A 24,244-nucleotide genomic window follows, 5' to 3' on the forward strand; every position below is an offset into this window, starting at 1 on the left:
GTAAAATATATATAACAGTATTGTGTCCAAGCACATTTTAAAATGTACACATTAAATTTATTGATGTTAATTATTTATTTAATTTAAATGACCTCTGTTCATCAGTGCTATTTATTTAATGTATACAACTGTATACAATAAATAGCATATTTCAAGTGATAATAGCCAAGGATTTATGCACAGCGATATGACATGGCTCTAAAGGAAAATATATAAAATTTGAAAATAAAAGGAAAACGAAACTAAATGTTAAGTAGATCCCTTATAAAAAAAAATGTGATCTTACATTTCAGGAAGTAGATAAGGACATATAGATTGATAGATAAATTGATTTATTGAATGATATATTTAATGAGAAATAGGATTACTTTTAATATCTTACATTTATAGATATGTTTTGGAAGCAAGATAAACAGCATAAGAAATTGACGTTTTCAAATTTATTCGAACATTTAGTTTATATTATGGAACGACAAAATTAAAACATAACAAAATAAAAAATAGCATCAACAGAAAAAAAATGCATTAATGCTATATGTAGGACTGTGACAAATTTTACGTCAAGTCTCAATCACGCGATATTTTGAGGCTACACTCGGAAAGTGTTACGTCATTAGTCCTTCGGCAACGTTCGGTTTTTCTAGGCACAATCAGTAGAACTCTGATAGCCATTATACGCTCCTCCAATAAACCGTTACATTTATAATGGGTCGAATTCTTCACCACTTCCTTTTTTAACTAAACTCCTCTTTTCCTTCTGCTACTAGTGCTTTTTTATGTTACGTCTCTGATGCTTATAAGATTGTAGCGATCGCTCTCTATTTGATTGGTTCGCCTGTTCCCCACTCTGTCCTCGCCATGGCGCCGTGTCCCTGCTCTCTCAGTTACTGAAAGTGGCCGCCTCTCTGCTGCTACCGACTCACGGTCTCTCTCCTCGCTCACAACCGCCATTTTGGAGACAGAGAGCTGCGAGTCGGCTGCAACAGAGACAGAGCAAAAACGGCGGACACGGGGGACAAGGTGAGCTAGCGTTTATGAAGAACCTGGTGGGGACGCAATGGGGGAAGATGGCCGGGAGGGAGAAAGAATTAGGATGAGAATCACAGATCTGCTGGCCTCCTCTACTCCCGCAGTACATATCGACACGAGACGGGACAGATGGTGCCTGACCTCACGTGGAACAAGGCCACGGAACTCTTACGAATCATTTTAAATCATATCTCCCTACATTTCATTTGACTAAGAGGTGGTGGCCTTAAAGAGACAGAACCCATTTCAATTATTCAAAATGATCAAGAACTTGTCATAATACTAAAACCTTGCTAAAAAGTCACCTCTGCTCGGTTATCATTCCAAAATAGCAGCTATAGCTAGACTTCATAGCCTTGCTTTTAAAAATCCAATAAAGCTAATTTTTACTGGTCGTGGCTCAAATGTACCTTATATTGTAGCTCTGCTAACTAGCAACATATAACGTTACAGTAACCCTGGATTTAGATTAACAGGCAGCACTGGCTGCGGAGACGCTTAGCGTTAGCTAAACCTAGCCAGATTAGTATGCTAGCTAAACTAAGTCGGACATAAAATATCACCCTGTCGATAATATTGTGTGAACAGTAGCTTTACATGGATTTAATTATGAGTCTAAATACACCTTGCTCTGATGTACATTTCCTCATTATATAAAAAACTAACGTTATGCTTGAATGACTGCATCATCAGTGTGCGTAAGGTTTATAAATCGCGTTTTCTCAAATTAAGAAATCCAAATCGACCAGTAAGTTTAACACATGCGTTTATTGACGGTGTAATAATAGTTCCCTGGGCGTTAATGGCAAAGCAGTAGCTAAACTACTGAAGTGAGAATTGTATCTCAGCCGTTGCTGTGTTTGTTATGTTGCATCCAGGAAATGGTTAAATGGGGCACTAAAACACTAGTGGTGTCAGGGCTTTATTTATGTTTACAAAAACTCTCAACCCCTGTGCTAATGCACCAGCACCATGTGAGGTGGAGTATCATGTACTGTTTTAGATTTGCATTGGGGTGAATTACTACGAACAGATGTGAATTCATTTCTAATGGTGCATTTTCAATAAAACTGCCTATTTTAACATAAATAGTACTTTTGGTTTGAGCATTCACTATTCTTTAAAAAGGGTATGAGAAGGAAATTTACACTATTTTCTGTGTTGTAAAAATATTAATCCATGAACTTCACATTTTATCTTTTTTTGTTGTTGCAATGAAACAAGTAGCAACAGATTTTATGCCTCTGTATTGTGGCATACATAGAACTATTGCTACGTTTTCTCAACATTAGACCCCAGGAAATCACTTGATGCCACATAAACATGATTTGCTACTTGGTATTTATAATAAGTGTCTTTAGATGGTGTGGACAGTCTCATTAATATAGTGAGCATTTGATTTTATATATATATATATATATATATATATATATATATATATATATATATATATATATATATATATATATATATATATGTGTGTGTGTGTGTGTGCTGTGCGTGCGTGTGTGTGCAGTGCAAGACGAGTTATCAATATCTTTTGATAAAATGTCTCTTATCAATCAAAAAAAAAAAAATCTGTTTTAAACATGTATATCTGATAAAAGCTAATTCTGTTGAGTTTTAAAATTACGCAATCATAGATGATCTTAAATCTGAGACACAAGCATTAAAAGCTACAAAGATGCACTAACATTCAAAAGTTTGTGGCCAGTAAGATTGTTTACTTTGATTGAAGTGACAGTAAGTGTAAAGACTTGTTACAAATGTATCTCATTTTACACAAAAATTTGAAGCAGCATGACTGTTTTTAACATTTATAATGATAAACGTTTCTTGAACAGCAAATCAGTATATTAGAAAGATTTCTGAAGGATTGTGTGACATCGAAGACTGGTGTAATGATGCTGAAAACTCAACTTTGCCCTCACAAGGATAAATTGCACTATAATATATATATATATATATATATTAGTTATTTCAAATTGCTATAATATTATACAATATTATTGTATTTTTTATCAAATAAATGCAGCCTTATTGAGCATAATTGACTTTTCCCAAAAGTGTACTTTTTTCCCAATCCCAAATGTTTAAACAATAATATAATTAATAAGGAAAATCTACTTTTCTTAAAACTGAATCTTTGAACACATGCATATATAAAAAGCCCAGTTAAGGTTTATGGCCAGCTGATTCTGAACCTCACACGGCTGTTTATTAGGTTTGTTAGCACCTCTGTTGCCCACATCCTGCTACAGCAATGGAATAAAATCAGTATTACATTTCAATATGATATCAATAAACCTGTCAACTGTGTTAATCCCAATCCGCTTCATTTTCTACAGCCACTCTCAGTATGCAATGTGCATGTGTTTTTTCATCCAGTTCTGAATATTTAAATGCAATATTCTTGCTCTACAATAATTCTAACAGTGATTATGTCTGTATAAGAGTGTACAGTTTCATCAGTAAGTGCAGTAAATAAGTCAACATCACATCCTTTTCTGTTTCAGATTCATCATTTCTGGTGCACTGAATGTTGAAATTGTGAAATATGAAGTTTCACTCTTTAAAGGTACTGTACTGTTCTTTGACCACAGTTTTATCACCTTGATTCAAAGTATTCAGATGATCTTCATAATCTCATTTAGAGTTAACGGACAAACACTTTCTGTGTTGTGTCTGCAGTGATCGCCCTCTCAGGCTCTTAACCTCTACCTATGGCCTCAGAGCAGGATGTTGTGGGAGACGCCACATGCTCAAAGTTGGCCAAACCACTTCACCTGCAGTACCTTGAGCGATCCCTCCGTCTAGACACTTTTCTAAGACAGACTGCTGCTGTTTTTAACCAGAGCATTTCCAGGTAATTCGTTGTGTAGTTCTCCAAGACATAGAGGTCCTCTTTGACCCTTTGTCTTTTAAGTCGCTGCATGACTACCTTGCCTTTACAAAATCCTCAGCGAATATAATATCTCAACCCTGTTTGTTGTTTTATAATGTTTCTCCAGTCCCAATAATTCCAAACACCAAACGCCAATAGTAAACATTATATGGGAAATATTGCACTGAGGCTTGGATGTCAGGCCTGTGGTGGTATGTTTATGGTTGTGTTTGTATGTGCTTCTCTATATCAGTGATGAAAGCGATGGTGGTTTGGGTGAGCGTTCTTCTCTGGCACCGTCTAACCCACTGCTGGCAGTGAAAGATGATCACATCAACCCTGAGAACGAGACCAAGGACTCCTGCAGAGATGGAGAGGCAGAGTGTGACACTCTCAATGGAGCTGTGCTGCAAGGTTCAAGACAGCTATGTTAAATATAGCTATGTTATATAACATAAGAATGTCACTTTATGTTTTTTTTTTTTTTTTTTTTTTTACCTTGAACCCCAACCTGTCATCCACAGAGCACAAACCTGACAAGGCCAGTCTGTATAACTTCTCGAAACTGAAGAAAAGCAGGAAATGGCTAAAGGTAATGCACACACACACATTCTGGGAAAACATTTATCTAAATCCAATCCCTGCTTTAAAGAAGCCTGTTTTATGCCTCGGAGTAAAACCGTTAAAAATAATTGCGGTTAAAATAGTTAATAAAGGCACTTTGCAAAATATAAACTCACAGAAACGTTGCATGCATTCACTCCTAGAATGTTTGCATTCTCTCACAAAAAGTTTTGCGTTGTCCCAGAAAAACTGCAAACGCAGAGCTAGTCATGGAAATGATGTAGGATGATATATTATATTTGAAAGCTTTTGCGATAAAATGTTATATTTCTTTGGGGAACGCAATACTTTTGTGAGAGAGCAGGAAAGTTTTTTGAACAAATAAAACGTTTCTCTGGGGAACACAAAAGCATTGAAATAAATCCTTTTTTATTCTATAGCTGGCCCTTTAGAAGTTGTAATTATGACCAAATATAAATAAGTTTGATTTGCAGTAATAAGATATGAAGTTACAGTTGTTCACTTTCAAAAAAAAATAAAAAAGGGGAAGTCGTGGCCTAGTGGTTAGAGAATTTGACTCCTAACCCTCGGGTTGTGGGTTCGAGTCTCAGGCTGGCAATACCACGACTGAGGTGTCCTTGAGCAAGGCACCGAACCCCCAACTGCTCCCCGGGCGCCGCAGCATATATGGCTGCCCACTGCTCCGGGTGTGTGTTCACAGTGTGTGTGTGTGCACTTCGGATGGGTTAAATGCAGAGCACGAATTCTGAGTATGGGTCACCATACTTGGCTGAATGTGACGTCACTTTCACTTTTTGCTCTGAAAATTAATTAACAACGTTAATTGATAATTAATTTGTAATTGTGCCTCTCTTTTATTTGCATGTCTAAGCAGTCTGATATTTGGGAGATTGTTTGTGAATTTCAGGGCATCGTGCTGAGCGATGACACCACAGATTCCGATACTGACTCGGATGATTCGGACTTCACAATGACACAGGAAGAGCTCCAGGACATGCTGCGCCTGCACAAGTTCACCAAACTCCACCAGAGCAAGTTCCACTGTGACAGAGAAGTACGACATTCTTGCTGAGTCTGGGAGAGTTGCCCACACTTCCATAGCTTCCTGGAACCAGTTGGTAATGTGTGTTTGTGTTCACAGCTGCAGCACTATCAACACTACAGCACAGGCCTCCTGTCCACTCACGACCCATTCTACGAGCAGCAGCGGCACCTACTGGGCCTCAAGAAAAAGAAAATCAAGGAAGAGAAGAAATGCAAAGGTAAGCCTACAAAACAAAAGAGGAGGACAGTAGCTGTTTTCTGCTCATTTGAGTACTCATTCTTCTTCTGTTTTCCTAGCTAAGAAAAAGATGAAAAAGAAGAAGAAACGAGGAGAGGAGTTCTCCATGGAGGGACGGCTACACGTAACTAAAAATTTTGCCAAGTTTTCTCATGATGCACCTCTTCCCATGATCAAAAAGAAGCACTTAACCATTGAGCAGCTCAATGCCCGTAGACGAAAGGTCTGGCTCACAATTGCCAAAAAAGAAATCCCAAAGGTACAATACACTTTCTTGGTCATCAGTTTGGAATCCCATTGAGCTGTTTCTTCTGTTCCCGCTTTAATCTCTGTTTTCATTGTTTCATTTCAGGCGTTTAAACAGAAAGTCTCAGCAAGGAACTTCGTTTTAACCAATGCCAGAAAGGTGAGAGGGGTTTATTTGTTGCATACACTACCAGTGGGGTTGGTAAGATTTTAAAATGTTTCTGAAAGAAATCTCTCATGCTCACCGAGGCTGCATTTATTGGGAAAAAATATGCGTAAAATTCGGTAATATTTTTTAAATGTAAATACAAATTTTAGCCATGTTTTCAGCAATTATGTTCCTTTAAAAAATATTCTAATATTTAGATTTGGTGCCGTAGCGACATTTATTATCATCAATGTTGAAAACTTAATATTGTTGATCTACTTCATATTTCTGGAGATACTGAAACATTTTTGAAACATTCAGGATTCTTCAGTGAACACACACTCAAAAAAAGAATTTATTTGGAAAAGAAATCTTTTATAACATTGTAAATACTTTTACTGACCTTCGATCAATTAAATAGATACTTGCATGTGTATACTTGTCCAGTTGGCCCATCAGTGTATGCGTGAGGTCCGGAGGGCTGCAATCCAGGCGCAGAAGAACTGCAAAGAGACTTTGCCACGGGCACGCCGCCTCACTAAAGAGATGCTGTTGTACTGGAAGAAGTATGAGAAGGTGGAGAAGGAGCACCGCAAGCGAGCTGAGAAAGAGGCTCTTGAGCAGCGTAAACTTGATGAGGAGATGCGGGAGGTATCAATACATATGCACTAGAAATGAAAATCACTTCCTAAAGCATTGTCCCGACAGTTCTTCCTGTGTGTCCCGTCAGGCTAAGCGTCAGCAGAGGAAGCTTAACTTCCTGATCACCCAGACAGAGCTGTATGCTCACTTCATGGGGGGCAAGCAGAACGCTGGGGGAGACGGTACAGAGGAGGAGATCCTGTGCAAGCTTGAGGACAACACCTTCCAACGGCAGATCGACATCGGCGGAGGAGTTATGGTCAATGTCGGCCAGGAGGACTATGGTAGGATATTTCCCTGTCCCTGATAGATGTTATCAAAATGTGTTTAACAATCAAATGCATTTTAGAGTCAGATTTCATGCTGTCCTTTTGCAGATAGTGAATATTACAAGTCCCAGGCCCTTAAAAATGCAAAAGAGGCATACCAGATCCACCAGGCCAGAGTAAGTGGCAGTCTAAATTGTATTTTATGCCTTTGATTAAAATTATACATGTCTATCTTAATGAATTTTAGCTGTAAATTATTACAATGTCCTTTTTTTTTGTTCTGTAGACCAGGTTGTTTGACGAGGAAGCAAAGGACAGTCGCAGTGCCTCTCTGCACACGGCTAGAGTGCCTGGCTCTGGCTTCGGCGAGAGCTACAGCTTATCAAACCCATCTATTCAAGCAGGGGAAGATATCCCCCAGCCCACCATCTTCAATGGGAAACTTAAGGGCTACCAGCTCAAAGGCATGAACTGGCTGGCCAATCTTTATGAACAGGTGATTGTTGATGCTCTTTTCTGGTTATTTATACATACACTAGCATTCGAAAGGTTGGGTTAAAGTTTAATTACATTTTTTTAATTTAGCAAAGATGCATTGCAATGGTCAGAAGTGACAGAAATAATTATAATTTCAGAAATGTTTTTTTCTTTTGAACTTTCTTTTTTTCAAAGAAACTTGCAAATACTAAAAAAAAACAACAACAACTATTAAGTGGCATGGCTGTTTTCAATATAGATAATACTAATAAGAGGTATTTCTTCACCAAATCAGCATATTATAATGATTTCTGAAAGATCATGTGACACTGAAGACTGGGGTATGATGCTGAAAATTCAGCTTTGCCATCATGAAAATGAATTACATATCAAAGTATATAAAAATACTTTTATTTTAAATTGTAATAATATTTCACAATATTGCTCTTTTTACTGTATTTTTGATCAAATAAATGAGTGATTATTAAGAACACATGAAATCTTTTTACAGACCACCTAACCTCAGTTTATATCTCATCCTTCCATTAGGCCTGTGATTTATGTCTCTGTTTGATTGTCTCTCTTAGGGCATTAATGGCATTTTGGCAGATGAGATGGGGCTTGGAAAGACAGTTCAGACCATCGCTTTACTGGCTCATTTGGGAGAGGTAAGGACCATAGACTGTATAAAAACATGGACGTAGTGTCACCGCGCCTCACTCCTGGTAAATCAAAAATGGGCAAAAGGCGGGAGCTGGTTGCTAAAACCACGCCCACCTAGCTCAACCGTGGTGTCAGCAGCGGCAATCCACCTGTCACTCAATTGCACCCTTAATTATGCAGAACTTTTAAGCTTAATACAATTTAAACAGATACCCCCCTCACAGTTGTCATGAAGTGCAATATTAGTTTTATAGACCAAAAAAAATTTTTTAACCAGGAGGTAAGCATGTTTTTTTTTTCTGCTTTAAATATGGCAATTTTAACATGGGGAGTCTACATAGACTGCATCAAAACAGGGAGTCTATGGTATTGACTCCCTTTTGCAGCCAGCCTCTAGTGGTCAGTGGATGAATTACAGTTTAATTCACTTCTGTATCGGCTTCACAAGAGAGAGTGGGAGGTTGCTGCTTGGTAAGGTTTTGGTAAGGTTCTGAAGACATGCAGCAGCTTTGGTGACGGACAGACTGAAAATTAAGTAGTTACACACTGAAAAACTTGCAATTCGTCCTAGCTTTCCTTAAAGGTGCTGTAAGATTTGGAGTCTACTAAAGCGTAAAAATACCATAATATGTTTGCAGATTTTTAAGAAACATGCTAAGTTAACATACTTCATTATCTGAAAAACAATGCTACAGTCAGTTATTCTCCTTTGAAAACGTGCATTCAGGGTGGAATGTCCATCTTTGTTTTGGCGTGAAACTCCGCGTATTTCATTTCAGTCATGGAAGCTGGCAAACGAAAGGGGTCAGAGCGGGAAATTGAAATTTCTGCCCACTTTTCTACCCTCGACATCCATCCAAAAAACTTTATGATCAACAACGGTATAATAAAAGCAGAATAAATATTGGAGATTCTTTCCATTGTCAGGTGCGCTTGTTCCTGTTGATGTCATCAATCTGGCAACTTGCATATGAGTCAAGTCTAAGAGAGAGGGACCAGGTGAAAAAAAAACCTCTAAAATATTTTGTATTTGGAATGCAAAACCTAGTTCAACCACCGGATGTCAATCTTACATATGGCACCTTTAATGAAGACATTTGAAATGTTCTTTTAGTATTACCAAATAACAAATAGTAATACTTGTAGTACTACTAATGAAAAATCTCAGTTTGAGTTTTCTCAGAGCATTACATGTATACGCTCTCTCCATCCCTTTGTATCATCTTCAAGCCAACAGATTTCACTTGAAAGATACTGTATTTCCCAATCTCTAGGCTCTCAGGTCGAAAATCTGGAAAAGGTTTATTTTTTTGGAAATATGACACCAGCGTTTTAAAAGAAAACAATTCTCTGTTCTGCTTTCCTGTGCGATCATTTTCATTTTTCCCAAACAAACCCCTGACACCACAAATCAGTTATTTGGCATCGGTTGAACCCTCCAGCTGTCTCCGCTGCTCTGCGTGACATCCAAGGCTTGCGAAAAAAGGAGGATACAGAATTTTGGTATTTGATATGAAAGTGTAGCGCTGTGGGCCCATAGGAAGCCATGGTAGCATGTTACCTCGTTCTTCAGTTGTTTCCTGTTTTGACCCCTCTCTCCTCTCTCTCTCTCTCTCTCTCTCACTCTATCTTTCTTTCTCACCATCTCCGTCCCCTTCCCCCTCCGCTGTCCGCACCTGTTTGGCTTATTTTGTGTCCGTGTGCTCTATGGGACAGAGGGAAAACATCTGGGGACCCTTCTTGATCATCTCCCCAGCCTCAACACTCAACAACTGGCATCAGGAGTTCTCCCGCTTTGTCCCCAAATTCAAGGTGAGTGCGACAGCTGTACAGGGAAACACCTGCAGCTGTGGAATCCTCTTTACCGCTCTCTCTTGCTTCTTTTAGTGTCCCTCGCTGTCTCAAACTTTTTACAAACCCTTTGAACTATGTCTATTTTCGGAACAATGGAAAATGTGTTTTTTCTTATCCTTTGCATATTTTTGCTTTAAGAAAATGAATGACAGATTACTGCACTTCTGATCTAATTTTTTTAATCCTTAGGGGGCAGTGTTGTATCATTTTTCTCGTGTTCAACTAATGTCAACAACCTAAATATTCATTCCCATTCAGTCAGATTGATCTCACAAATCATCTGTGTCTGGAATCCCAGCCAGAAAACCTTTACAAATATCAGAGGGTTCAACAATAATTATTTCTTTTTGTTGGACTGTTCAGGAATTATACTTGCCCTGCCATTGTATTCACTGGCCCTGGCTCAATTAATTTTATTTTTGTGTCAGAAGGACATGTTTTGTTAAATATGTTTTTCATTAAACATTAGTTTTCTTTATATTAAAAATAAGTTACAAAATGTAATTTATTATTATTTTTAATTTGTGTAATAACTGGAAATTCTAGAGATATAATATAAGAATAATAATACTTCATGAAAGCTATAAATTCAAGCACATACTTTTAGTTTCTTATTCTTGCCCACCACCTTAAATCAGTCTATCCTAATTGTTGAGCCCTGAATAGTTCATATAATACAACTTATTATGAAAGGTGTCTATATTTATGTTTTATTTCAAGAGTTTTACTCTTCTTTATTTAATTTCTTTAGGCAAAGATATTTTCCAAATAATATTTCTTATGTAATTTTTGCCTTTCAGGTGTTACCGTACTGGGGGAATCCTCATGATCGTAAAGTCATTCGAAAGTTTTGGAGCCAGGTAAATGTTTCATAAGAATATTATTGCTTTTAAATATCAGATGAATTGCAATATACTACTTGAACCATATACTATTCCCTTTTTGGCCCCTGTAGAAAACTCTGTATACCCAGAATGCACCGTTTCATGTTGTCATCACCAGTTATCAGCTGGTGGTGCAGGATGTGAAGTATTTCCAGAGGGTGAAATGGCAGTATATGGTTCTGGACGAGGCCCAGGCACTGAAAAGCAGTACCAGGTAATTAGAAATCAATTAGTACTTTTAGAACAGCGGCTTTTAAAATGTTAATTTTACACACATACAGACTATATCTATAGACATATGCAATTTTTGGAATAACAAGATATGGGGTTATTACATACAACCAAATCTTGATAATAAAGAAATAAATGAAATTAAATAGGTAAGCTTAACATAAAAGTATAAATGAAAATAATTATGACATAAATATAATTTGAATACATTTCCATGTACGAATAGAATATTAGACAGAGAATGTACTTACATTTTAAGTTTTGGAATGGACACTAGTATTGTCACACTGCTTAAAATTTTAAAATAAGCAAGAATAGCCAGTTAATCACTATATTTTCCTGTGAATATAACTCCAAAATGTGAAAAACTGGTTGTCTAACTGATATGTATCCTTGGTTGAACCTTTCAACAAGGGAAAAGAGCTTCTAAAAAGAGTCTCTATTACCGGTGCATCTCAGATTTTCCATGTTCCTGTCCTCATAGTCAGTGCAGTGTCACCATATCTGGACTGGAAACCTTCAGAGAATGAAGGCCTCTCGAGCTCTGAGTGTGAGTTTGTGCCTCTCTGGAGATGACAGTACATGTGCCGGCAGCTTCTGTTGCGGTGGAACATGATTTATTGCCCGATCGGTGTCTCAACAGGGCTTCAGAGCAGCTTTCATGAGTATTTAAGTCTTAAAGTCCCCATAATTAATGAACGACTCAACCAAGTCTGAAAAGTGAGCTCTGAAGAGAATACCTACACTATAGGACATCACATCAACACTCAATGCTGAACTCTGAATCTTATAGGTCCTTTAGGATTCAGAGTTCAGCACTGAGTGTTGATATGATGTCGCGAGTTATATCCTCCATTGACCTCAACTTGCTGCTTGATTGGGAGCTCTTAGTAGCTGTGTCTGGTTCTTCTTGGCAGTGTACGATGGAAGATTCTCCTTCAGTTCCAGTGCAGGAACCGTCTTCTGCTAACAGGGACGCCAATCCAGAACACAATGGCAGAGGTGAGTGTATTCATGTGAGACCTTGTTTGAGAGTCCACGTGGGTGAGTGAAAAACCTGACGCCTGACGTGTTCTTCCTCTCAGCTGTGGGCCTTGCTTCACTTCATCATGCCGACTCTGTTTGACTCTCACGAGGAGTTCAACGAGTGGTTCTCCAAGGACATCGAGAGTCATGCTGAGAACAAATCTGCTATCGATGAAAGTCAGTCAACTCTTGCGTTTATTTCCATATAAGTTGTTGTTTACTGTTCATTTGATTTCCAAGTAGGTTATTATGTGCTAGGGTGGAATGTAGTCAAGTAAATTATAAAAAACAAAATTGATTCAGAAAAGTTTGGCAAGACAAGTTAGACAACTGGATGTTAATGTGAGACAGACAATATAGAAAGTTTGAAGTAGATTAAAAAGCTTGAAGTTTGAAAGTTTTTTTTTTGTGTGCTGTAGTTTTAAAAGCCATCCTCGTCTATTCTTCATCTTTGGTTTATCAGATAGATAGACATGTTTTATTGTGTTGCTAACATATTTTAGCATGTTGTTAGGCTTTGCTTTTATGTTTTGGCATTTAGTGTGTCCTGAGCTAGATGTTAGGCTTGGCTACAGAGGTGAAGTTAAAATAATACAGTTAAATCAAAGAAGAGCATGTTGCCTTTCTCAAGCCTACATAGTCAAGTTATTATATATTTTGGGGTATTTCAGCTGCAGTATGATCTAATAACGTTTATTACTGAAACAGCAGCACTCCCGTTGAGCAAGCGAAGCCTTCACGTTACTTGAGATGATTTACCTTGGTTTTTACCCTTTCAGACCAACTTTCCAGACTGCACATGATCCTTAAACCCTTTATGCTGCGCAGAATAAAGAAGGATGTGGAGAACGAGCTCTCTGACAAGGTGATGTCCTATAGCCTCTCAGACAGAATTATGGTTTCATACCTAATATTTCTATGTGTGTGAGATTTCTGTTGCTTATTTTTCATACCTGCATCTCAGATTGAAATCTTGACATACTGCCAGCTGACCAGCAGACAGCGGCTGCTCTACCAGGCTCTAAAGAACAAGATCTCCATCGAGGACCTGCTGCAGTCATCAATGGGCACGGCCCAGCAAGCCCACAGCACCACCAGCAGCCTCATGAACCTTGTCATGCAGTTCAGGAAGGTGAGGCCAGCTTTGTCAGCTTTAAAGGGATAGTCCACCCAAACATGAAAACTCAATTAAATAAATCAATTAAAGCCTTCGAGACCTTTTGAACTCTTACTGTATATACAGCGATGAAGCTGTTTTTAAACACAGCATGTTGTTCTCATCTTTAAGGTTTGTAACCACCCAGATCTGTTTGAGCGTCAGGAGATACGCTCGCCTTTCCACATGTCCATGAAGCCCTTCATCATGTCCAAATTTCTGTTCCGACACGCCATCATCCGTACGTCTGACCACGGAAAGACCAAGTGAGTTGATCTCAATGAAGCTTCCAGGTTTACTGAACCCCCCTTAAGGCCCGTTCACACCAAGGATGATAACTAACGTATTTTCCGTACTATAAATCACACTTTTTTTCATAGTTTGGCCGGCCCTGCGACTTATAGTCAGGTGCGACTTGTTTATCAAAATTTATTTGAAATGAACCAAGAGAAAAGAACAAATAGAAAACATTACCGTCTCCAGCCGCAAGAGGGCGCTCTATACTGCCAGCGATGCTGCTCAGTGCTCCTGTAGTCTACACTGAAAACATAGAGCGCCCTCTCGCGGCTGTAGACGGTAATGTTTTCTCTTAGTTCTATATAAATGCGACTTGTATATGTTTTTTTCCTCGTCATGACGTATTTTTGGACTGATGCGACTTATAGTCCGAAAAATACGGTACTGTATAAGGTTAACCATTGTAATTCCATGGACACCACAAATATACACAAAGGAACAATAATGTTGGAATAACTTGTAAAAAAGAGTGATTTTCTTTTCCAGCTAGTGAACCATTAAACATATTCAGCCAATCATAAGAATTAATGCAGCATACAAAATGCAGTTGTGCTTAAAATTATTCATACCCTCGGTAAATATGAAGCCTACCAAAGAAGGCTGTGAAAATAAATCTGCATTGTTTATCCATTTGATATTTCTTTCAAAAATAAATAAATAAAAAAATTTATTTAGTTGAAGTAAAAATAATTAATTAGTTGAAGTAAAAAGAATAAACAAAAAGTGAAAGGAGGGAAAATCAGAATGAGCGCAATTATCAGTTACCGCTAGAAATTCTTATGAGTAAAATACATCTAAAGTATATTCCTATTCATATTTGTATAAGACAATTATTAGACATCTATTATTACATTTAGAATTAGACCTTTATTTCATAATGAGATTTTACCTCCATTTTAAATATTCATTCTTCAATTAGAGGTTAGATTTGTGTAAATGTTTAAAATAGAATATCAAAAGGTTTAACTGTGCAGATTTATTTTCACAGTCTTCTTTGATCATATTTCCCAAGGTTACGAATTATGTTGAGCTCAACTGGAACTGCAGCATGCAATTATAATTTATAGTTCTTTTTATATGTATCATTCTTTACGTGAACAAACCTTTAGAGTGATTCTTAACCAACTGTGTGGCATTATTGAAATGCTGTTATACAACATGTGTAATAGCTTTTACAAGTGATTTTTTATTTTTTATTAAACCCATTGTTTTATTGTTCTCTCTCTCTTCAGGCTGAAGCAGACTCTGCTCTCTCCGTTCTCTACTCAACACATTCAACAGTCCTTGTTTCACCGCAGAAGTAAGTCTCTATTATTCAACAGATATATTCAGATTTTTTTGCCACTTCAAAACTTTTCTTATTTCTGGTTATATGTTCAATTGTTATAGCTGCCGATGAAAGCAGCAGCTATTCTTTCCTGCGTTTTATTGATGTGTCTCCTGCTGAGATGTCTAACATCATGCTTCAGGGGACTCTAGTGAGGTTAGTTACAACACACATCAGTCCAAGAATAAAACGTCAAAATACATACTTTTCTGCATAATTTTAATAAGAACTGAATATATCAATAAGAATCAGATTATTGCCACACTTGGCTGCATCACTGAGTGCATTAAGGTGAGATTTGGGTGTGTGTTTTCTATGGCAAACAAACACATCTTAATAGCTGATAATAAAATCAACTCTTTTCTCAGGTGGTTAGCCATATACCTGTCCTTCAAATCGGCTTACCGGCTCCACCACAGCCGCCTGTGGGATGAAGAGGTGGAGGAGAACGAGGCTGAAGGGAGAGCCTGGCTAGGCAAGCTGTGTCTCTCACACAGAGATCTCATCCTGTGGCTCAACCGGCCAACATCTTTCCCAAATATCCAAAGCAGTCCTATTCTACAGGTGAGCTCTGACGGTCTGTTTCTTGCTTTGTCATGTGATATACTAGTTGCCTTCATCACCATATGCTAGTGGTTCTCAACGTTTTTGACTCCAAGGCCCCCCTTTGTCCAAGACTATTCTGCAATATTTTTAAAACGCTGCCTGCTTCCTCGAGATCCTTGAGATTGTCCATCTAGCACATTTACATAAAAAACAAAGGAAAAGTAGTGCAGTGAAATATAGAAACACTTTTTGTGTGAACGGTCCTCCAGACTTCTCATTATTGGCACAAATTCTGGTCAAGAGCTATGTCCAAAAATAATAAGTCAAGGTTTCCCATACATTGATTTATCACAATACCAAAATGGACTGCCACAAACATATTTTCCAAAAGGCTTTGACTTCTTTGAATAAACATGGGCACTGCACGTTTAAAAATAAAAAAAACGGTGCGATTTGTTTTTATATGACTTATATGATTTTTTGATGGAAACAGAATGTCTTCAGAAAATGTTCGATGTCACTTTCATTTTATCTTGCATAAAATTCTTATAAAGCAGAGTTTGTGAGCGGTGCGCTGCATTCTGTACAGTCGTTCTCGGGGAAACCTCTAACAGCTCTAACTCTCCTCCACTCTAACAGCGCCTCCTGCTAGCAGAAAGTTCATTTGCATATGTGTGTGTGTGTGTGTATATGTATATATGTATATATAAATGTGTATGAGGGCATTGGAGTGCCGCCACAAATAGAGTGTAAGGCTGTGGGAAACACTGTAAGCACTTGTTATTTCTCAGGCATAACTCAAAAGACAACATGGAACAGTTTTGCTTCTAGATGTCTAGTTAGCGTGTTCAAATAATACGGCATTTCTTACAAATATTTGCTTGCACAAACTTTGCCGTATTTCTTTGTTTATAGTATTTCTTGTGTTTGGAGTTTTGTGTGAGGGCACAGATCTACTCTTGCCTTGGGTTACCCCACTGAACCCGATTGAATAACCCTCATCTTTCATTAGTGGCAAGGGCTTGGATTTCATTGTGGAAACCTATTCCCACTCACCCACGAGACACTCCAGTGGTGCTGTATGCCAAATGCTGATGAGAATATCAAAGGTCCAAACTGATAATCGGGAATAGGAAAGAAGATGGAGGAAGTGGTGCTGGATCTCCCAGTCCAGAAGCTACAGTGTCGTCCCCTGGAGGCCGGATAGCAGCAGGGGTTAACTTGCAGTTTGGTGTGCTGGCGTGCATTTAGGCTATGGTCAGGGGAAGCTGTGTGCAGAAGGTGCTGACTGAGGTGTAATATTATCCACTTCCCACTACAGCTTTTGTACCACACAAGCGTCTCCTAGCTCCTCTGGGGCATGGATGGGGAACGCAACACCACAACAATCAGCTCCCCGTGAAGACTGGCCCATATCGACCACTCAGGGTTGTAAAGAACCTTAAACTGTACTAACTACTTACAAAAGTGAAAGCACCTGCCTTTTTCTACAATTTCAGATCTTCCCCTTACTCAATTTGGAAAGGTTCAGTTTTCTCCTTATATTGCAACATATTGTGATTTTGAGTTGTAAACCAAGATACGCCGCAAAACTGATTCCCAGTCTGTGAATTTAAGCTGGCTGTCTGTGATTTGTAAGTAATCCAGTGGTGAATGTGAAGCGAGGGATCCTCCTCTGTGTAGTTGAATGGTAATTAGCGTTTCATGTATGTGTATCAGTCTGTATGCAGCCGCAGGCAGCAGTGCTGTGAGAACCTCTGAGCTCTGGACGCTGGATCATATTGATGTCTCATCTGTGTTTGTACGGTCATTGTCTCTCACTGACGTCTTGGCAAGTGTTTCAAGCCTGTGCTTTATGAAATGAGACAGGAGCACTCCTGCTGAGACAGCCCTACACACACACACACACACACACACACACACACACACACACACACATATATATATATATATTATATATAATTATTTTTCCACTCATGCTTGATTTTTGCTTTTTTTTATCCCTATTGTTTCATCTTGACTTTATTTTTGTTCCTCTGTTCTCATGTTTCTTGGATTCATCCATTTTTCTTTCTCCATTCCTTTGTTCATTTAGCTATTGCTGTTGATTTGCTTGCTTTTGCTTTTTAACTTTCCTTTCTCTTCATCTTTCTTTTTTCTTTCTTTCTTTCTTTCTTTCTTTCTTTCTTTCTTTCTTTCTTTCTTTCTTTCTTTCTTTCTTTTGTCATTTTTCATTCTTTCAGTCATATTTTTTTCTTTCTTTTCTTCTTTCTCTGTTTTCATTATTGTTGTATTCTTTCTTTTGTAACTTCATTTATTCTTTTTCTTGGCTTTTTGTTATTTTATTTTATTCTGTTTGTTAATTTGCTCTTTCATTCTCCCTCTTGTCATGTATTAATTTCTTTTTTTTTTTTGCTTGTTTTTCCCCCATTTTTCCATTTTGACTTTATTTTTGTTCCTCTGTTCATATAATCTTTCTTGCACTCTTCAATTTTTCTTTTTCCATTCCTTTGTTCTTGTTGCTGTGGTTTTGCTTGTTTTTGCTTTTTAAATTTCCTTTCTCTCATTCTTTCTCTCTTGATTTTTCTTTCTTTCATTCTTTTTCTTTTTCACTCATTCATTTCTCACTTTCTCTCTTTCCTTTCTTTCTCTCTCCTCATGTTTTCACACCTCATCCATCATTAGCTCACAACCTCCTCTAAATGGAGCTGACAGGTCTGTTTATTCTTGTCACTTGTGTGGATGCAGACAGGAAACGAGCAGATATATAGGCTGGTCCTTATGATTCATGTGGGTCATTAGAGCTGTAATTTGGACTGTGACCCCCGTGTGGACGTCTGTTACCACTGTGGTCTCATTTAGGGTATCACTTCTGCTCAGAGTGACCTCTTGGCTTGTGACAAACGGAGCTGATGAGATGAGAGCTGGGTTTACATTAGATTACTCATTCTAGAGAGTAGGGAGATCACTAGGAGGTGCTGCAGGCCCGTGTTCTGCTTTGTGACAACTTCACACATTGTGCAGAAAAATGGCCATCCTCAAGCACACACTCAGTCATACGTGTTGACATTTTGACAGTATGTGATTTCGTAGGGTATAATATGATATACTGACATTTATTTTTCTTTCTTTCCTGCAGGATTTAGTGTTCACGTCCACAGGGTCTACGCTGATCGGTCACACTGACATGGTCATCCACAGCAGATGCTCATCCGTTCAGACATTCAGACCATGCCAGCCTTCCCAACCACCCAAGTTTTTACTCACTGTCACGCCCAGGGTGAGAAACACACAGCCTTTCCCTCAAAAAAACAAAAACTCTTAGTGGACCATATTGATTGCCAGTACTTTCACTCAGTTTAGGGTTTGAAATAAATCCAAATTTCTATATGCAGTAACTCTGTTTTCAGTATCTAGCAACACTTTGGCAAAAGTCAGAAACTCATCAACGTGGATTTCTACTGAGGGTAGTCAGATGCTGACAGGGATCACATGCTGTCTCAGAAACAAACTTGCTATCCAGAATGAAAGACTTGTTCTCTGTGTGGCCCTCAGTACAAGCCTGGTTTATTTATCCTCTTTGACCCCTGAAGGATCTTCTGCTCAGCTGATCACGATCCCAGTGGAGATTAACCAAACAACACAAGCCCACCAGTGAGAAGTCAGAGGTGTTGTTTAAGGGCTGCTTCTCTGGCTGTGAATACACAGCCCATCAAAACCCACACCACCATTTGGGATACTCTCAAACTTGGGGATATATTATTATTGAAATTTTGTTAATTCATGTCTTTGGTACTTGAGAAAACGTGGTAGTTGAGACTTAAAGCGTCATTTGCTGGTTCAAAATCAACATTCCGTTCAAAAAATTCTAGTAAAGCAATTTTATATACATTATACTTAGTTTTACTACTACTTCTTTTTATATAATGATAATAGCTAATTAGTCTATTGATTCAGTTTTCATTTGAAATGGCTTTTTATAATTATAATTGTATTTATATAATAATATTATAATTTGTGTTTACATATTTTTATTAGATTTCTATAGTTTTATAATAGTTATTGTTTTATTATTTTATTTATATAATGTCAGAATGTACTATTGTACTATGTACTGTTTGTATTTTATGTAATATACTGAAATAATTGATTATTTTAATATATTTTATAGTATTTTATTTTATAAAACTAATTGTTATATTTCTTCTATATTCTTATTCTAATTATTTATATATATATATATTTTAAATGTTTTAATCACTCAGCTCTTTTCCTCACCCTAAACATGTCCCACCCTTTAGACCAGAGATGACTTTTATCAAATGACACTGATCAGAATCTTTTTCAAGCCCTTAAGCTTAACCGTAACCCTAAACCTCATCTGAATATCTGATTGGAAGGTTGTTTCAGATCCAGCAAAAGACAGGGAGCCAGGAAAATGTCCTACTTAAGCTAGTCAAGATATTAATCTTTTATACGGGACCAGTGTGGTCGTACTGAATCATAACGTTAATGGCTCTGTCATGTATGAGAAACAGTTTTCTGCTGATAACTTTGCTAATGTGAGGTTATAGGGCCTTTACATAGTACCAGAACTAATTCTTGAACTACCTTCTTTTGGGTGTTTTCGCTCCACAGGAACTGGGTGCGATTTTAGTACAGGACTACATTTTTCAAGAACCAAATTAGCGCCTACTCTGGAGCAGGGTCTAACCAACTCAACTGTTACTACCGTGACGTAATTAGACATTGATCGCCTTCGCCCACCATGATTTAAAACGCTGTGTAACATACATTTAAACATTGTGTCAACTTATTCCACAATTATGATGAACAGCGATAAATATACGGATACTGAAGTGCAGGCACTTGTAGCAAATGTAGCACTGTCAGTTGTCGTTGGAGATTCTTAGTCCTTCTTATTGTTATTTCAACCGCTTTACGTATACATCAACATTCCATGTCCATTATTGTGAAACCTGCGAGACACAACAAAAACACAGCTCGGATCACAGCATTCTCCTGTTGTTAATGTTGTTGTTTTTTGTTAACGTTGTTGAACGCTGCACACAAATGACGTCGCTGTCGACTGGCTTACATCACATCCTAGTAAACACTGTCGGTGCGAATGCAACCTTTTAAATGGTACTGGGAAATAGTTCACGCAGAATCGTCCCAGTACTTTAGTACTGTACATTTAGTTCCACTAAACTGGAATTAAAGTGTTGCGAAAGGCCCTTATCTCAGTGTTATCCCAGCCCCAAGAGTCAGGATTGTGTCTAGCCTCATGGCAGCACTGTGAGAACTGGCACCGGCCCTTAGGCACTAGGGGCAAATGGGCACTGTGGGAAAGTGATAAGATAGATTAGTCGCCTTTTTTCTCTTTATTCATGAGGGACTCTTGACCCTGTTGGCTTTTTATGGCCACATCTGCGTGTCCGCGCTCCTATTGGTCAGCTGTTCGCTACAAAACTGGAAGCCTGGCCAAAGCTGAGCTGTTTTTCATCAGAGATAAGAATGAAAGGAAGATAATATCATCCGCTTGTCAGCACGCCATAAAATTCTCCATAAAGCTGAAAGAGGGATAAAGCGAGAGGGAGAGGGAGAGAAAAGAAAGGGCCAGTGGAAGGGATTGTAAGCGGTGTGAGTCACTACAGGAAATGGTCATCTGTTACTCAAAGGCCTGTTAGCGCTGTTAGCACCACTGACCTCTGCCACGCTTTCCTGCCAAAGCGGCGGGGTTCGGACAAAATGTCAGAAAGACAGGGTTGTGCGTGCCCGTGTGTGTGTGTGCACATTCAACAACTGGAAATGATTCTTCTCCCCCCTCAAGCTCCAATTTGTTTGGTGTTTCTTAGTAATAAAAAGACTGAATGGGGAAATAGATGGCAATTATCTGGAGGAAAGACACTTGGATATTGTAAAGCCTCGGAGGTGTTGACTAAGGGATTTTCTTCTTTCCCTAGGTGACTTCAGTTCCCATGGAACGCTATTGTGCGGATCGCAGTGCCGAGTATGAATGGAGGTTAATACGAGATGGAGGGAGTCTGATTGCTAAGCAGTGCTTCCTGTACGGATCCCCTGAGCTGGCTAGCGCCTGGGCTCAATGCTCTCAGGCCTTCCTCCCTCAGAGCCCAGGGGGCGTCATGGCCCTGCAGCAAAGACATGGCTGGTCCTTCATAAGGATCCCAGGTAGGTGAAATCCTGGGTGGGAGCTAGCGTGCTAGCGTGCATGCGTGCGTGAGTGTTTGTTTATGTTTGCTAGTGTGTAAAAGCGGTTGAGAGGTACTTCATTTTCCCAAGATGTTTGTATCCGGCTATTGTCCTTGCAAAGACATTTTGATTTAAGACAAAGGACTTTCTCACATTCATTGGTTTGATCATAAAGGTTTTGAATGTCTCGAGAGGAAGTCTAAATTTTATTGAAATTTATAATGCCCTCAGCAGCGACAACTCCCTCCTTTAGACCAAACGCAAACCGTAGTACTGTGTCTCAGCTCCTTATGGCAAGCCTTCAGGCCCTGAGGGACCTCATGGCACCGCTGTGCTCTGGAGCCAAAGTGCATTTCAATCAAACAAAACTCAAAGAGTGGCTTAAAACGAGATGGAGACCTATGGGAGAGTGCCGGGGGTCACGGAAGAGGCCATGTCAGAAGGCCGGTGCACCTCACATCGTCACATGTTAAGCATGGCATTGCGTAGGAGTAGTGCTAGTGCCAGTGCCGTTTTTGCAGATAAGACAGTTGCGTGAATCGTGCGCAGGCATGTGTTTATGTGCACGTTCCAGTGTAATTGCTGGGAGCAGACTGGGGAAGAGAAAGAGGTCTGGGAGCGCTTGTGATGTTGGGAGGGGGGACAAAGCAAGGAAGTTGGACTATTGGACATTGTTTCTACACAGCATTAGGTAAGCGCTTTGAATGTGTGTATGTGTGTGTGTATCACTGTGAATGTTCATTCACAGGCTTAAGGTGTTTCAGAGCGCACTTTTCCCATTTTCTCAGAGTCATACTGTACCCAGGGAAGGAAGTGACACAAGTCTGGGTAAGAGTCATTGAAGTAAGCTGGAAGTCCCACCACTGGCTCATTAAAGTTAAGGCCTGCATCTTAATATAGAGGCTGATTTGGGTTTTATATATAATTTTTTATTCTCTTTTTCTATGGCTGTGTTTGTAAATCTTTTAACAAAAGATGCAAATAAAAAATGTAATAGAAATAAGTTATAGATGAGGGATTCATAAATGGGAGGATCATATATAATTGAGAATAGGCTTAAAGTGAATGAATAAAAATCTGATTAAAATAAAAAAGGAAACAAATGAGTGAATACTATTAACAGTGCTGTACTATAATGAGTAGAAAACTCATTATAGTAAACTAAAAACTTCATAGACACATTTTAGACATATTTACAATTTATTAATTTTCCAAAGTTGGGTGTTTACAAGAAACTATACGAATACATTTTAAATTTTAGTATGGGGGTCCCTTGCATGAGGATGATAATATTTGGGTGTCTTTGACCTCTTGAAGATTGAAAACACTTAATTACATGAATTATATCATTACAGATACATTTGAGAGTTGTATAGTAAAGTCATATAAAATCAGGATGATCACACTAAGAGGTCATACATTTATTAAAGATATATTTTTTAATCTTAGTTATAGAATTATGCATACATTTATAACTGAAACAACATCCATTTTTATAGTGCATAAACATTTACTGTAAAACTAAATTTCTATTAGTTTTGGCTATTTGTTTACACGACAACAGAGTTTTGCGGGCTGAAAATGCATATTTTTCAGTCAGCGCGAACAAACACGATGGTACATGGTACTGTTGTTGCTGCTCACGAGTTTGCAAATGCTTCTTCATCAAAGTTTGCATTTACTTCACCAATATAAAATCCAACAGCGGAGAGATATCCTATACAACATATACCATATTTTCCGGACTATAAGTCACACTTTTTTTCATAGTTTGGCTGGTGCTGCGACTTATAGTCAGGTGCGACTTTAATTAATTTGACATGAACCGAGAGAAATGAACCAAGAGAAATGAACCAATAGAAAACATTACCTCGCGGCTGGAGACGGTAATGTTTTCTCTTGGTTCTTGGTTCTAAATAAATGCGACTTATTGTCCAGTGTGACTTATATATGTTTTTTTCCTCATCATGACGTATTTTTGGACTGATGCAACTTATACTCAGGTGCGACTTATAGTCCGAAAAATACGTAATCATTACTTTCCTACAGGTACTGTTTACTAACAAGGTGACAGTGCCAACTGCTGGCCTGACATACGTAATACAGCGTTTTTTTTTGTGGATATGTGTAAACTCGAATCTTTCTAAAAATGTCTCATGGAAATCCAATACAGCTCCCCATCAGTGTTGGGGGTGTAACACACTAGAAGTAATGCGAGTTATGTAATCAGATTACTTTCTTCAAGTAACTAGTAAAGTAACGCATTACCTTTTGATTTAAATTAAAACATTTTAGTTACTTTTTCAAAAAAGTAATGCTAGTTACTTTAGTTTTTCCACTTATTGACTGACAGTTCTGTCCCCATATTGGAAAAGATCGGAAGAAACGAGGCATTGTGTGCACTGTGTGAACATGATGTAGTTCTAGACTAAATGTGCATTAATTCATCTCACTTACAAAAAAACTTGTGTTCTTCTTTACAGAC

The 24,244-nt window shown here is 38.3% G+C and overlaps 1 protein-coding gene across 1 annotated transcript in view; it reads left to right on the plus strand.

Moving 5' to 3' along the window:
- Positions 1-861: 861 nt before the first annotated feature.
- The window catches only part of LOC127938023 (chromatin-remodeling ATPase INO80-like), a 39,997-nt gene continuing 16,614 nt past the window's right edge, over positions 862-24,244 (plus strand). Inside the window, exons 1-27 of the mRNA XM_052534387.1 lie at positions 862-1,020; positions 3,547-3,607; positions 3,721-3,895; positions 4,167-4,327; positions 4,438-4,505; positions 5,406-5,552; positions 5,640-5,760; positions 5,840-6,039; positions 6,133-6,186; positions 6,622-6,825; positions 6,905-7,100; positions 7,194-7,261; positions 7,372-7,581; positions 8,150-8,230; positions 9,942-10,037; positions 10,880-10,939; positions 11,035-11,177; positions 12,112-12,196; positions 12,280-12,397; positions 13,000-13,085; positions 13,185-13,352; positions 13,509-13,642; positions 14,906-14,973; positions 15,063-15,156; positions 15,369-15,564; positions 18,686-18,826; positions 21,513-21,738. Coding sequence (XP_052390347.1) covers positions 3,753-3,895; positions 4,167-4,327; positions 4,438-4,505; positions 5,406-5,552; positions 5,640-5,760; positions 5,840-6,039; positions 6,133-6,186; positions 6,622-6,825; positions 6,905-7,100; positions 7,194-7,261; positions 7,372-7,581; positions 8,150-8,230; positions 9,942-10,037; positions 10,880-10,939; positions 11,035-11,177; positions 12,112-12,196; positions 12,280-12,397; positions 13,000-13,085; positions 13,185-13,352; positions 13,509-13,642; positions 14,906-14,973; positions 15,063-15,156; positions 15,369-15,564; positions 18,686-18,826; positions 21,513-21,738 — 3,268 coding nt within the window. The 5' untranslated portion in view covers positions 862-1,020; positions 3,547-3,607; positions 3,721-3,752. The remainder of the gene's footprint in view (positions 1,021-3,546; positions 3,608-3,720; positions 3,896-4,166; positions 4,328-4,437; positions 4,506-5,405; positions 5,553-5,639; positions 5,761-5,839; positions 6,040-6,132; positions 6,187-6,621; positions 6,826-6,904; positions 7,101-7,193; positions 7,262-7,371; positions 7,582-8,149; positions 8,231-9,941; positions 10,038-10,879; positions 10,940-11,034; positions 11,178-12,111; positions 12,197-12,279; positions 12,398-12,999; positions 13,086-13,184; positions 13,353-13,508; positions 13,643-14,905; positions 14,974-15,062; positions 15,157-15,368; positions 15,565-18,685; positions 18,827-21,512; positions 21,739-24,244) is intronic.

This window comes from Carassius gibelio, chromosome A20, assembly GCF_023724105.1.
Source record: "Carassius gibelio isolate Cgi1373 ecotype wild population from Czech Republic chromosome A20, carGib1.2-hapl.c, whole genome shotgun sequence".
Lineage (NCBI taxonomy): Eukaryota > Metazoa > Chordata > Actinopteri > Cypriniformes > Cyprinidae > Carassius > Carassius gibelio.